Here is a 14648-nt window from a genome sequence, read left to right on the forward strand (position 1 = left end):
GACGGGGCGCAAGACGGGGCGTGGGGAGGGGACAAATAAAGAATCACTTGGTACTGTCATACTGAGCACAAAACAGCAAATAATAGAGATGGGGTCTGATCGTAGCCCTTGGAGCAGCTGTCATATTAAATAATAATGAAGGATCTATTAATATGCAAAGGAACCAGCAGCAGACTGGCTTAATGCTGTCATGCCTCTGAATATTGTCAGAATGTTCATTATTAATTAACATGCGGGCTGCCCCATACCTGCTCAATGTCAGAACATTCTTATAACAAATAAGAAATGTATGTGCCTCCTTCCACTAATAGTGTAATTAAATTAGGATCAGATTAACTTCACATCAGTACACAAAGAGTGACTTAGCCATGCTTATGATAAGAAAGTGCTTATCTACTGACTCAATGGTGCGCGCTCCTAATAGAGATCAAGGCTAAATGTGACTATTTACTCAGTATATTTGCAGAAATGAGCTCTGTTTCAGTGACTATTGAGGACCGATCGCACACACAAAGCTGAGGTTGTGCCAATGAGGACTGGGTGAATTAATGCATCTGAATTGTTCCGTCTGCATTGGAGCCAAATACAGCACATCAATTATAAGCTGCCGACACTCGGTTGAGGAGAGTCACATTAGAGTTGACTGATCTGTTTATGACAGTGTAATCTTGCATCTGCGTGAAGGCCTCATGTTTCATTAACCTCTTTTTGTGTCTATTCTCCCAGTCTTGCTGCATTTCTAGTTGATTGTGTCCACCTAATGACAGACTGATGGAATGATACTCTGATGCCATTACCTGAATAGCTGTAAAACACTGTTCACTGTACATTTGACAAAGTGTCTACAGTATATATATATATATATAAACACTGTATACACAAATACATATATGTTTTATATTTGAATAGATTTTAAAATAGATTTTTTTCCTGGCAAAGCTGAATTTTTAGCATAATATCTCCAGTCTTCAGTGTCACATGATCTATCAGAAATCATTCTAATATAATGACTTCCTTTTCAAGAACTTTTCTCATTAATATCAATGTTGAAAACAGTTATGCTATATTTTTCGGAAAACTGTGATAAAAAAAAAAAAATCAGGATGAATATAAACTTTAAAATAACAGCATTTAATTGAAATAGAAACCTTTTGTAACATTATAAATGTTTTACTGTCACATTCGGTCAGTAAATTACATTCTTGCTGAATGTATCAAGTTATTTAAAAAAAAAAATCTTACCACAGACTTTTGAATGGTAGTATATGTAAATAATGTCATATTATATATCCATTTCATGGTTCTTATTTCTGTCAAACCCAGAGCAAACGACCTGTAAGATTTCATCTATATTTCATACAAAATTTCTGGTGAGTAATTTCTGGTCAATATAACAGTAATCTGAGACCAACAGTGAGATAAAAATGGCTCTATTTTAGCAGTGTAACTGTGAAGCTAAATGCAACTGGAAGGAAAATATCTCAAGTGCTACGTTAACAGCGTTGTGCACAAAGGCCCTGAACATTTGCCAACATTACAAATACACTCTTTTATGATGAAGTTACATCAACAACAACAAAAACGACCACTTCATGCTGTATTGAGCTGTTGTCTACATTTGCTCTCCCAATCCTGGTGCTGGTCAAGATAACTGGGATCCAAGAACCGAATGCGAGCAACTCTCATTGCATCTACTCATTGTATGCCGCTTCATCAAACAACCGAAGACCCTTACAAACTTGATTGTATAAAATGTTACTTTTCTTCAGATGTTTCAACCAAAATGTCAAGATCAGAGCCTCTCTCATGGTTTAAAGGCCTGGATATCAAAGGGTTTTCATCATGGTTTCTCAGGACTAAATAAGAGAAGACTCATCCTGGGCTGTCCCACTGGCCTTTAAGTTCATGTTTCTAAACAAGACACTGATAGGCTGACCTCACTCAAACATAAAGGCAGGGTTGAGGGTTCCTACACATTTTCCATTTCAAAATTCCACACTTTTCCAGACTCACATTTTCAAACCTCTCTATAGATTTTCAGATCATATTTAACATAAATAGTTCATACAGCATTGTGTTCTAAGGCCTAATGTCCAATTTAACGCATCCTCTGTGGCGGTGGAGAAACCATGATGCGAAATGGGCTGATGGCATTTGCCAAGTTCAAGGGTCATAAACATAGGTTTTAGTAGCACTGTGCTAAACTGGTTTTCTGATTACCTGAGTGGTAGAACACAGTGTGTGACATTAGATAACTGTACCTCATCATTGCTAGAAGTAAAAATGGGTGTCCCCCAAGGATCAGTTTTGGGTCCTATTTTATTTTCTATTTATATAAATAATTTAGGTGAAGATCTGAATCAAACAAAGGCTCATTTTTATGCAGGTGACACTATTTTGTACACCTCTGCTACATCATTGAAGGAAGCAATTTATCATTTACAGTCTGCCTTTAGTCAGGTACAAAAATCTCTGGTAGGGTTAAAGTTTGTATTAAATGCTAAAAAAACTAAATTAATGGTCTTTACATGGTCACATTCTCCTATGGATTTCACTATTTTAACACCAAGTGGTACTCCAATAGAGAGAGTGACTTACCAAGGTATTTGGATTGATGATAAATTGTCTTTTGGGGTGCATATTGAGATCCTTTAAAAAAAACTCAGACCTAAGTTAGGTTTTTATTTTAGATTAAAGAGGTGCTTTCCTTATTCAGCAAGGAAAAGGTTGGTGCAGAGTTCATTCTTAACAGGTTTGGATTACGGTGATTTAATTTATATGCACTCTACAGGACTCACCACTGCACTCTGTATGAAACTGTACAATGGCCCTCCCTCTCCAAGAAAATTCCATTTATTGATTTATATTGCCAAAGCACTAATGGGTAAATTACCCATTTACATTTCAAATTTACTTACTTACCAAAACAGTGTTTACAGAACAAGGTCGTCAAAAAAAATATTATTAATTATTCCATCAACAAAAACTGAATTTGGTAAAAAAGCTTTTTCATCATATGCACCAAATGTCTGGAATGAACTCCAAAACACCTTAAATTTAGAATCACTTCCATCTATTAATATTGACGGTGTAATTGTTTTTAACTAGGTACCCTTTAAATTATATGTTTGTATTTACTTAAGTTAAACATAATGTCTTGTTTGTACATGTATAGTCTATGTATAGAGATTTGTTGTGTAGTATGTAATTTTTTGTCCTGTCCTTTTTAATGTTTTTCTTTGCTGCCTATCTTGGCCAGGACTCCCTGGGAGAAGAGTTATTGTAACTCAATGGGACTTTTCCTGGTTAAATAAAGGTAAAAAAAAAAAAAAAGGGTCTATAAAAAAAAAAAAAAAAAAAAAAAAAAAAAAAGTGTTCAAAATTTGGCTTTTCATATTTCAAGGCATTAGGTCTACTTTAGGTCTGGAAATTCCTCAAATCAAATTCCATACTTTTCCAAACTGCATAGGAACACTGTAAAGGGGCAGTTAGACGCAGTTTCCCAAGCAGAATGTTTCACTAATGCTTCAGCGGCATCATTCAAGATGACCAGTTCTGTTACCAATCGGGAATTTCAATAGTTTCCTCCTCAGAAATTGCATATCAGATTGCAAAAGAAATAAAATACAGGAAATAAACTAGGTTTGAATTATAAAATATAAATTAGCATAAACTATTTTAGATTAGTGCCTCGTTCGATTCAAGGTTTTACATTTACATTTTAAGCATTTGATATACTGTACACTTATATTCAAAGCAACACTCAAGTTACACGTTTTAATGCATTCCTTGTTAACTGGACCCATGACTTTGGTGTTGCTAGCGCTATTGCTCTATTGTTTGAGCTACAGTATAAGCTGAAAATGATAAATATTGTTTATAAATATTGTTGTGTTTGAGATATTGCAAAAGAGTGGTGGACAAATACACGACTACATTGTGACATACTTAAATGTGCTGGTAAATTAAAATTTAAATACAGACTAAATATAATTTAAATATATTTCTTAACAATTCATTAAAGATATCACTTTATAATAACTTTCATTTATGTGCCTTCACGTAAAGTTGGAAATTTCATAATTACAAGCACACGAAAGTCATATTTACAAGTGGGAAACTGGGAATTCTAGATGATACACGAGTTACAGAGTTATGACGTTGGAAGGGACATGTCGACTTCATGTTCTTTGTCGAATGAAAGAAAGTCTGTAGTGAATTATAATGAATAATTTTTGATCGACGTACAGAACATTCACAATTCAGGGTTTGCATTATGTAACAAATATTTAGTTTTGATACAATGTATGAATAAGTAATAGAAATGTGTAATTTTCAGAGTTTTAAATTCAGTGTAGTTCAGATGTAATTATTTGGGTTTATTGTTAACAATATAATTATTATTTTTTCGTTTCTGTGTTATGTTTCCGATTTGAATTGGTGACTGAAACAGTGGCTGAAACAGAGGTATGAGTTGCCCAGGTGCACTTAACTCTTTCCCCGCCAACGTTTTTGAAAAAAGTTGCCAGCCAACGCCGGCATTTTTTATCATTTTCACAAAAGTTTCATGGCCCCCAGAATTTTTTGTTGTATGAATATTTAAACATGCAAAACGTCAAAAGAAAGAACGGATCCTCTGGTTTTAAACAAAATCCAAAACGTTTTATTCTAGCTTCATCCATTCCTTTTTTTTCAACACTTGAATGTGGGAAAGTTTAATAAAAAAAAGCAACATTTTGAGCAAAAAGCTGAGAAAATCGCATTTCTATCGGATTCAGAATGATGATCAAAACATAGATCGAGTCCATTAACACCACCAAAGCTTTCACAGTCCTATACCACTTCCTGGGTCGACATTTCATTCAGTAATATTAGTCAGTTTTGATTTTTATGCTGTTTAATGTTGATGATTTTGCATATACATCTGCTTACAAATTCTATAGCTTGTTTCTGCTTCTTCTTCACATGTGTTTTATTTAGGATATTCAGTACTCTTTCAGAAGATGCGTAATAGCGCCCCCTACCATATAACAGTGAAAACACGGAATGACGGAAATTTCCGTCAATGGCGGGGAAAGAGTTACCGTTCTAACATTATATAATTCTTACCACATGATTAAATAAGATGACTGGTCAGTGTTAGTGCTAACAATGTCCAAATATTAAGTTATATTTCTAGGTAACAGAGAAAATGCATAGCTTAGTTGCATTCGATAAAGTAAATGCTTGTAAATGTCAAGTCATCATGAAGTCTGCTTGTCTGAAGATTTATTGTTAGCTTGTTGTGTGACAGCAATATAATGTGTCCTATACACTGATCTATATAATGTCATTCTATATAGATCAGTGGTCCTATAGGACAGAAAACATCGTACTTTGCAATGAAAAAATAATAACAACACAAACAAATGGTTTGGTTTAAAAATGATAACTATATGGCTTTGTGTTTAATCATTGCTCAAGAATCCACAAGAGAGATTTAAGTTAACTGTACATTAACAAGGAGTGAACCATAACCGAATGTGTGTTATTAAAAGATGGCAGAACAACCGAGAGCACAATATGTAAATCAGGTTCTTTCTCGTGAGTGACTTCAAAGCTGCTACAATGAAAACCAGCCATAAATAGAACAAAAGCATTAGAGTTGCTCCAGGCCAACTGAAGGCACAAACGGTTGTTGTTGATTCTTGTGGCGATAAGCTTACTTTAACATCACGACGGCCTATGTACATTTAGCAGTGAAGTGGATTTAATCGGGCTAATTAAAATCCACTCAAGGCAGAATGCAGCATCCACTATAATAATCTGGAAGAGAACAACTCTCCACTCCAATTTATTCTGGAGCTGTGGTTGCACAGGGGGGCTTGCTGGGAAGGGAGGGGGGCTGAAGGGAACGGTCAATGGGTCTGGCTGGTAGTTTGGATGAGAGCTGTCAGATTTTGCAGTGTGCCATTTAACGGATGTGCAGCGGGTCGCTACGAGAACGGGCCGGGGCGTGGGAGGTGGTCTGCGTGAGTTACCTGTGGGGGGAATGATTCCCGGCGACATGAGGCCTGGCACAGAGTGCGGCATGATGTGAGGGTTCTCCGGCGATGTCACACTCTGGGTCCGTTTCGGAGGCCTCCCGGGTCTTGAGCTAAAACAGAAGTGAAGTGGCGGAAAGGGGGAGGTAGAGGGAAGTGGAGAGAGAAGGGGAGGGGTGAGGGACAGAGGTTGCCGTTAACATTCGGACCAGAACACAATTCCATCCCGAAGAGCTAACATGTACTGTAAATAAATTCCTTTTCAAGGACAGTTGCTTTTTGCTGCTCGACATAATAGACTTCCATAACTAATTAGATTACACAGTGAATTCATTTCCTTTATTGAAGATCAACCACTTTTTGATGCATAATTCATGACCCGCACCTCGTTACCTGCCCTTCTGTATTAATATCCCTACACTATTTGAATTACCTCGTTTGCATATGCTAAAATCCGGCCATGCGGCTTTCAGCCTGGAAATTACATGTTAACTTGTTATAATTATTGCAGTCAGGCCACTATTGATTTATGAGACTTTTAAAAACCAAATATGTGTAGTTCTAGTAATGAATGATATTCTACGTTTCTTTAGGAAATTAAAAAGAAAAAGGCTGCCTTAGGAAACGGTCTGCTTGCTTGATTTAATAGGAGTCGTAGCTGGAAGCTGGTGTGACTGAGTGAATCAGACCTGTTGTGCGTTGATGATTGAAACTTTTATTACTTGAAATGAGTGACCAAGATTACACAATGATTAATGCCGCAACAATTGCCAAATCCGCCGGAGAAAAAAAAAAAAACCACCTGAGCTGATTGTCAGATATTTTTCACACATTACAACGTTATGTTCATCCATGCATTTTTCTACTCTAATTTCGGCAACAACAAAAAAAAATAGCTTGCGTAATCTCACAGAAATATTCCTTTACAGAGAGCATCCCTAATAAAATTGTGGTTGTTACCAAGGGCGCTTCAGCCAATGGGGATGTTTCTCATGACTTTAAAAAAAAAAAGTCTTCTGTACTTTTTCAAAACTAACTACATACCAAAAGCATTAAAAATATGATGAGTTGGTCAACTGATATATGCAAACCTATTATGTAGCATTGTTTCAATGACAACCACACATCCTAGTTACTGATTACTGATTACTAGTTACTGCACAAGACCCTCCATTCATGTTCATCATTAAATCAAACACTGTATGAAGCAATCAATCAATCAATCAATAAATCTGTATGTGCCACCTAATGTTAACAATTAAAATAATTGCTAATAATAGCTAATAAATAAATAAATAAATAAATAAATAAATAAATGCTCCTGCTTTTAGTTGTTACCAGAGAGAAAAGCAAATTTTCAGGGCATTGCCTATATTTCACAGCACTTGCAATACAATGGTATATCACGACATGATTGAAAGAGACCTTCATTAACTCAAGGATTCGTTCTCTGCTTTTCCAGTGACTAAACAGGGCCTCATTTTCATGGCCCAAAAAAAAAACACAGAAGAGTTCACTATGACCAAGGCCAAAAACCTCACTTATTCATGTACCACCAAATTCTGTCATGTGCATCAGTTTAGTCAATTTACAGACTGAGCAGATGAGCTGCATTTCATTGCGTTTTATCATGTTTTATCCCTGACAGGCATGAAATTGAAACGGAAATTCTTTACTTCGCACACTAAAAACAGAAAAGGCCATAAACTCCACGCTCAGAATTTTAGCCATGAGAAAGAGCAGCACTCGATATAGTCAGGCCTGGGGCCATTCACACTGTAAGGAGTTTGAACCATATCAGCCTGTTCAGATGTGACAGAATCATTTCCACATCGCATCACGCAACCGAAATAGAGACATCATCTTCTTCATACCTCATATAAAATGTTCCAGAAGGGATTTCACACTTATTTTAGTTTCATCTTTAGGAATCTTTCAAATTCATCTTCGCAGTGTCCCTTCTGTTCATAATTGGTATGTATCAAGTTATTTATTGCTGTTCTATTTGAAGTTATTATGCTAATCTCTTACCTTGAAATTCATTTTAGTTATTTTAGAAGAATAGTTTGCAGAAAAATTATTCTGTCATTATGCTCTCACCTTCATGTTGTTTCAAACCCTTACATTTTCGTTATTTTGGGCAGAATGTTCAAGCTGCTCTTTTTCATACAATGAAAGTGAACATGGAATGGGGCTGTCAAGCTTCAAAAAAAGCATTAATTTGTCATATCAAATTTGCACAATGGTAACAAGAAACAATGACATTTGGCACAATTCATGTAAAAACAGATGTGACATGACAATGCCATATTTGAATATATGCAAATGTGAAGATTATCAGTAAATAACCACTCAAATTTCCATCTTTTCCTTACATAAATCTATGACTTCAGCTTCTGAAGCTTTTTGTCATTTTACAGGCTTGACATGCTGAACTACTTGAGCATTCAACAGAAGAAAGTCAACCATGCAGGATTGGAACGACATGAGGGTGAGAAAATAATAAAACCATTTAAATTTTTGGAAGAACTATCACTTTAAATATAGCACTTTATCTGAGTTTGTCACAAGAGAGCTAAAAAGACCCCGGCAACAAACAATCACATGGCCGACCCAGAGAATGCCCTAAAATGGAATTCCTCGTCCTATAGAAACACCTCTTTGATCTTATGTGGGAGACTGCATGACAGTTTTGCTGTCATCACTTTCAATGTACTCAACTGAATTATTTATGAAAGACCTCAACAGACGGCATGTGATGGTAAAAGCCTTCCTCCCTCAACAATGCCAAAAGCAGAAAAAACTTGGACAAAAAAATGGACAAAATGTCACATCAACTTTAGCTCCAGGAAGAGCAGGGGATTGTGAACAAAGCAGACGTTTAGCCTGCGAGCTGTGGTGGGATCTGCTCACGGAGTGTTTACACCATATCTGACGAAGGTAGTATAGAGTCGAAGAGGAGAACAGTGGCTTTTTATAGGCTGTAGCAGCAATATTTTAACTAAATAATACAATAAATATTTAACAGGACAGTTCACCTTTTTTTTTTTTCTCATCATTTACGCACCTCCATGTCGTTCCAAACCTGTATAACTGACTTTCTTTTGCTGAACAAAAAGGTGTAATACATTGCAAAAAGCAGCATGAAAGTCTTAAAATGCACAGTACTCATTTTTTTGAAGCCACACAATACCATTATGTGAGGAACAGACTGCAGCATCCAATTCATGAACAAATCATTCTTTTGAGTCAGATCTTTTCACTGAACTGATTGAACCAGTTCACAAAAGCAGCCTGAATGCTTCATTCATGAATCAGACAGTTCTTCAGTTCAATTGAATAATTATATTTTTCCGTTCACTTACAGAACTATAGCACAAGAGTCATATAGGATACTTTTATGTTCCTTTTATGGAGCCTCTGCCTCATTTTGAAGCTCCTTTTGAGCTCCAGTCCCCATTCATTACAATTGTATGGAAAATATATTCTTTAAAATTTCATCTTTTGTATTCCAAATCAAGAAAAATTAAAGTCATACAGGTTTGAAACAACAGGGGCTTGAGTAAATGATGACAGTTTTTGGTTACACTTTGTTTGATGATGTAACTTTGCAACTATATGTCAACTAACACTGTAGACAGTTAGGTTAGGATTTGGGTTAGGGTTAGTAGAATGAGTCAACAATATCAGTATGACATAACAATAACAAAATGACAAGACGTTTACTTACAGTCAGTAGTATGTCTGTTGGGGGACCATCAAAATAAAGTGTTAGCAGATATTAGGCAGACAGTCTACAATCTGTTTTTTTTTCTAACAGCGTACTAACACTCTAAAGAAAGTTGGTTGGCATGTAGTTGCAAAGTTACTTATAGTTAGTAGAATGCCTAAAGTGGACCATCAAAATAAAGTGTTACGCAATTTTAATTGTTGGGTGAACTATAGCTTTAAGAGATACATACTGAAGTTTTGTTATTGTTATCAACCATTTTTATTTTGTTCTGATTTTTTTGTGTGTGTGTGTGTGTGTGTGTGTGTGTGTGTGTGTGTGTTTGTGTTTGGTCAATTGCTTGTATTTCATTTATGACAGCAGATAGCATTTTGAAAAACAAGTTGGAAACAAAACTGAATAACATCAAGTGTTTGAAACTGAAATCCCCATCATGCGACAGTGCAGAAGGTTTTCACTTAAAACAGCATGGCCTGTGCTCATATGTTCAAGAGGACACTGCAGTCATTTAGCTGAGATATGCATGAGCATTCTCTGCTGTTTGTCGCTTCTGTAAACAGCGATTATGGGGCCACTGAGGACGAAGGGAGAACAAGAGCTGGACCTTCACAAAAGAACAAGTACAATTTGTCATGTGCTGGATGCTGAGTCCTTAAATAGCCCAGCACAAAAAGTCCTCAAAAGTAGGCTATTAGAGCACAACAATGGTTCATGAGATCCACTTGTGTCTGAGATATGCCCTGTGCACTCCACTACTGGATGTCACCACTACCAAACTTAGTTATATCCTTTTTCCTTTTCCTTTTTTTTTTTTTTGAGGATATTTTTCCACACAATGGTAGAAGCAAGGCTATCCGTGACGTTTTGCTGAGCGCGGCGCTGACAAATTCAAATAAACAAGATTTTCACCCCTAGAGGGAAAACGCAATGTTTGCTTGCATTCATTTATTAGATAAAGCTGAGTGGTTTGTATTACTCAGAAGGTAAACGTCTGAAATTAGCTGCAAAATGCAATGCAGACACAGCCAACCAGTTATTAATGAAGAGGGTTTCAACCAGGGTGCAAATTATGGGAGGTGGGGTATTTAGGTTTTGACCCTCTAGTCTCAAAGGAAGTGGGAAGAAGGTTTAAATGGTCAAATAAGTACTTCGACCAAACAGATTTAGTTTTACATATTAAGTATAATGTTGAGAAAAAGAAAAAAAATTGTTTGCACATTTTCTCATGGCACGAATAATGTGTATATATACCTGAACATGAATATATGTTTGTGTGTTCTGCTATATTGCATTAACTTTTCATCAAAAACCAGATAATCACCCAGCAATCTCTCTTTATTGCTCATACTATAGTTAATAACAGATCCTGTATCCAAACTTAGGATCTTTTATAGACAGCATTTGCCCAAGGCCAAAAAGTGGCAAATTTGTAACAAATGTTGGAATTCTCATTTTGTTTTGCATTCATGGCGAAAAGAAAATAAGAGTGAACTTTCCCTGAACCATGTTTCCTTTAATGGACTTGGTCCATGTTGACCCAGGAGTTCACACTGGAACATGATCTCCTCCGTCCCACCACACTGAGAAAGCAATCAGATTAAACCCACAAAACATATGGCCATCTCACTTCCACAATACAAAAGTTGGCAAATAACTGAATTCAACCTCTCATATGTTGTTTCTTATTATTTGTTTATTATCTGTTTTATAAACAGTGGATCCAAAGACATTTCTTTCTTCCAAGTCATTGGCTAAATAACAAAAAAATTGTGACACGTAAACACTTGCATGAATGCAATTTTCCTCAAACTTATATCCAAAGACTAGTGTAAATAATTTCATCTCTGTATTAAACTAGAGTTTTGTGTACATAACAGGCATCATTAAAGGATTAGTTCACCCCAAAATGAAAATTTCCTAATAATTTACTCACCCCAATGCCATCCAAGATATCCATGTCTTTCTTTCCTCAGTGGGAGAGAAATTATGTTTTTTGAGGAAAACATTTCTGGATTTTTCTTCTAACAATGGACTTCATTGGTTACCATCGTTTTTAAGTCCAAATCAATGCAGTTTCAAAAGTCTTTGGCTGGCAGCTCTGGCTGTACGCGATCACAGCTGAAGAAGAGGTTATTATCTAGCGAAACGATAGGTCATTTAAACATTTTTTGTTATAATTTATAGACTTTTTACCTTCAATAGTTCGGATTGAGCTGATCAACAAACGGACAGGGAACTACGTCATCATGTTGAAAGGTCACGCCGGCGCCGGCAGAAGTACCGCCCCACTGTTTACAATGCGACCGTACGTAGGAGGATAGTTCAAATAGTATTGTTTGCTATTATATATATATATATATATATATATATATATATATATATATATAGTAATAGTATTCAGTGAATATGAATATGAATATGAATGGTATATGAATAACATTCTGATGAATATGAATAGTAGTTCAAATAGTATTGCCGGCGCCGGCGTGACCTTTCAACGTGATGACGTAGTTCCCTGTCCGTTTGTTGATCAGCTCAATCCGAACTATTGAAGGTAAAAAGTCCATAAATTATATAAAAAAATTTTTAAATGACCTATCGTTTCGCTAGATAACAACCTCTTCTTCAGCTGTGATCGCGTACAGCCCGTTTAAACACTTCAAAGACTTTTGAAACTGCATTGATTTGGACTTGGTTAAACAATGGTAACCAATGAAGTCCATTGTTAGAAGAAAAATCCAGAAATGTTTTCCTCAAAAAAAAAATTCTCTCCCACTGAGGAAAGAAAGACATGGATATCTTGGATGGCACTGGGGTGAGTAAATTATTAGGAAATTTTCATTTTGGGGTGAACTAATCCTTTAAAGCCAGTTTAATTATTTTTAGCCAGTTTAGGTATTATTTACAGAATAGCACACATACTGTATAATTGTATAATATCTAGCTAAAGATCTCTAATATCTAATGATCTAACTTGGAATCAGTTTGAATATCTTAACAGCATATTCATTTACCTAGTTCAGATTTAATAAAAGCAGTTTAACAATTTTTTTTGTCATTTATGAGACAACACTTCAACGCCATTGAAGAAATTGATGGACTCCATCTATGTTTTGATCATCGTTCTGAATCCGATCTAGACGCAAGGACGTAGTCTTTGACAAAAACACGTTTTTCTCAGCTTTTTGCGCAACATTTTTTTTTAAGAAACTTTCCCACATTCAAGTGTTGATTAAAAAAAAGAATGCATGAAGCTAGAATAAAACAGTTTTTTGTTTAAAACCAGAGGCCGTTCTTTCTTTTGACATATTTTATGTTCAGATATTCATTCAACAAAATATTCTCGGGGCCATGAACATTTTGTGAAAATGATCAAAAATGCTGGCAGTGGCTGGCAACTTTTTCAAAAAACGCTGGCATGGAAAGAGTTAAACACAAATTTGAGAAGCACACAGAATATATTTGGTCAGTATTTTTCAGAAAGGTTTGTGGACCTCTGGACCTAATGGAGACACATTTTGCTGCCAGCTGATGAAACGTTATCCAGGAGTCAATACATGTCTCGCTCAGGTTTACAGAAAGAACATTCCTTTTTGATTCGCCTCAAATGGAGCAATTAACCTTTCCCGTCTTCCTTTTGTTTGTCATTGGGAAAGGTAAAGATGAAGATATTTATTCCATTTACTCGCAGTCAACCAAAACAAGCGGACAAATCACAGCATCTCTGCTTCTGTAAATACAGACTCCTCCAGTAGCCCGCCAATCAGGCCTTATAAAATATTAACTCAATGCCATTGCCCTTTTCAAATCTCTCACCTAGAATTCCCTAATTGTTCCCTTTCTTTATCTCACCGAAGCAAAGTGTAAATAAATTAGCAAAATAGCTTTTATCAGCCTGAATAACCTTTTAACTGAAGGATTATCAGTGGTTTATTTTTCATTTCTTTCCGTGCGATAGCAGCACATGCCTCATTGATTACTTTGCTGAGGTGGTGGCCAGCAGAGAAAACAAGGGCCTGATAACAAACCGAGGTCTCCGCACTAACAATAACACACTACGCTCAGATTAGGCCCCCTGACTTTGCAGCTTTATTCGGCTTGATTAGATGGAATGCTGGCAGGTAAAGCTCTTCCATTTTACTATGCAATCTTTGTGCAAACTGACTAAAAGATCGAAGCATATAACTCTGGCCAATTGATCACAGTTAGAAAGATATTCAATTGAAACTACTGTACACTGAAAGGACAGACTCGAAACTGAAACATGAAACTAGGCCAATACATTAGACTGGATAATCAGAATTTATGGACTCTAAACCTAGTGGAATGATTACAAATGGCTGTTCGAAACATTTTAAAGGGAAACTTGTCCTTTTCCGTTCCACAGAAAAAAACAACAGCATATGGGTATGAACAAACATGAGGGTGAGTAAATGATGACACAATTATTATTATTTTTTTGGGTGACCTATCCCTTTACTGCTCATCAAACATGCTTTTTAAAAGCTCAGGACCACCATGGAAATGATATGGCCGTGATCGCATTACGAATACGAAACACTAACATTCTTGACTTTGCAAACCACTAATCATCTCTTTTATTCCCTACACAAACCGCCAGCATCAACTTCAACGTCCCTGGAAGTTTTCAACAAGGGTCGTAGGGAAGCAAAATAGTAGAATCTGCAATGATACCTGATATATAGCAAACACAAATGGCTGTCTCAGTCACTTACACCTGCACATGAATGGAACGCTAACAGAAGAGGTCAGCCGGAGCACAGCGATGGCCCGTTCCACAGGCGCTCCTGCATTAATCAGTGCTGCCTCAGATTTTATCACTCTCTTTATTTGCATCGAACTGTTTATTGCCACCAGCTCTCTCTCTCCTTCTC

The 14648-nt window shown here is 36.3% G+C and overlaps 1 protein-coding gene across 9 annotated transcripts in view; it reads right to left on the minus strand.

Moving 5' to 3' along the window:
* The window catches only part of dachd (dachshund d), a 109065-nt gene that overhangs the window by 49188 nt on the left and 45229 nt on the right, over positions 1-14648 (minus strand). For all 9 annotated transcript variants that reach the window (XM_084420491.1, XM_084420490.1, XM_084420489.1 and 6 more), the window contains exon 2: positions 6021-6136. In XM_084420491.1, the coding sequence (XP_084276617.1) occupies positions 6021-6136 (116 nt within the window). The remainder of the gene's footprint in view (positions 1-6020; positions 6137-14648) is intronic.

The sequence above is a fragment of the Rutilus rutilus genome, assembly GCF_951802725.1.
Source record: "Rutilus rutilus genome assembly, chromosome: 10".
Lineage (NCBI taxonomy): Eukaryota > Metazoa > Chordata > Actinopteri > Cypriniformes > Leuciscidae > Rutilus > Rutilus rutilus.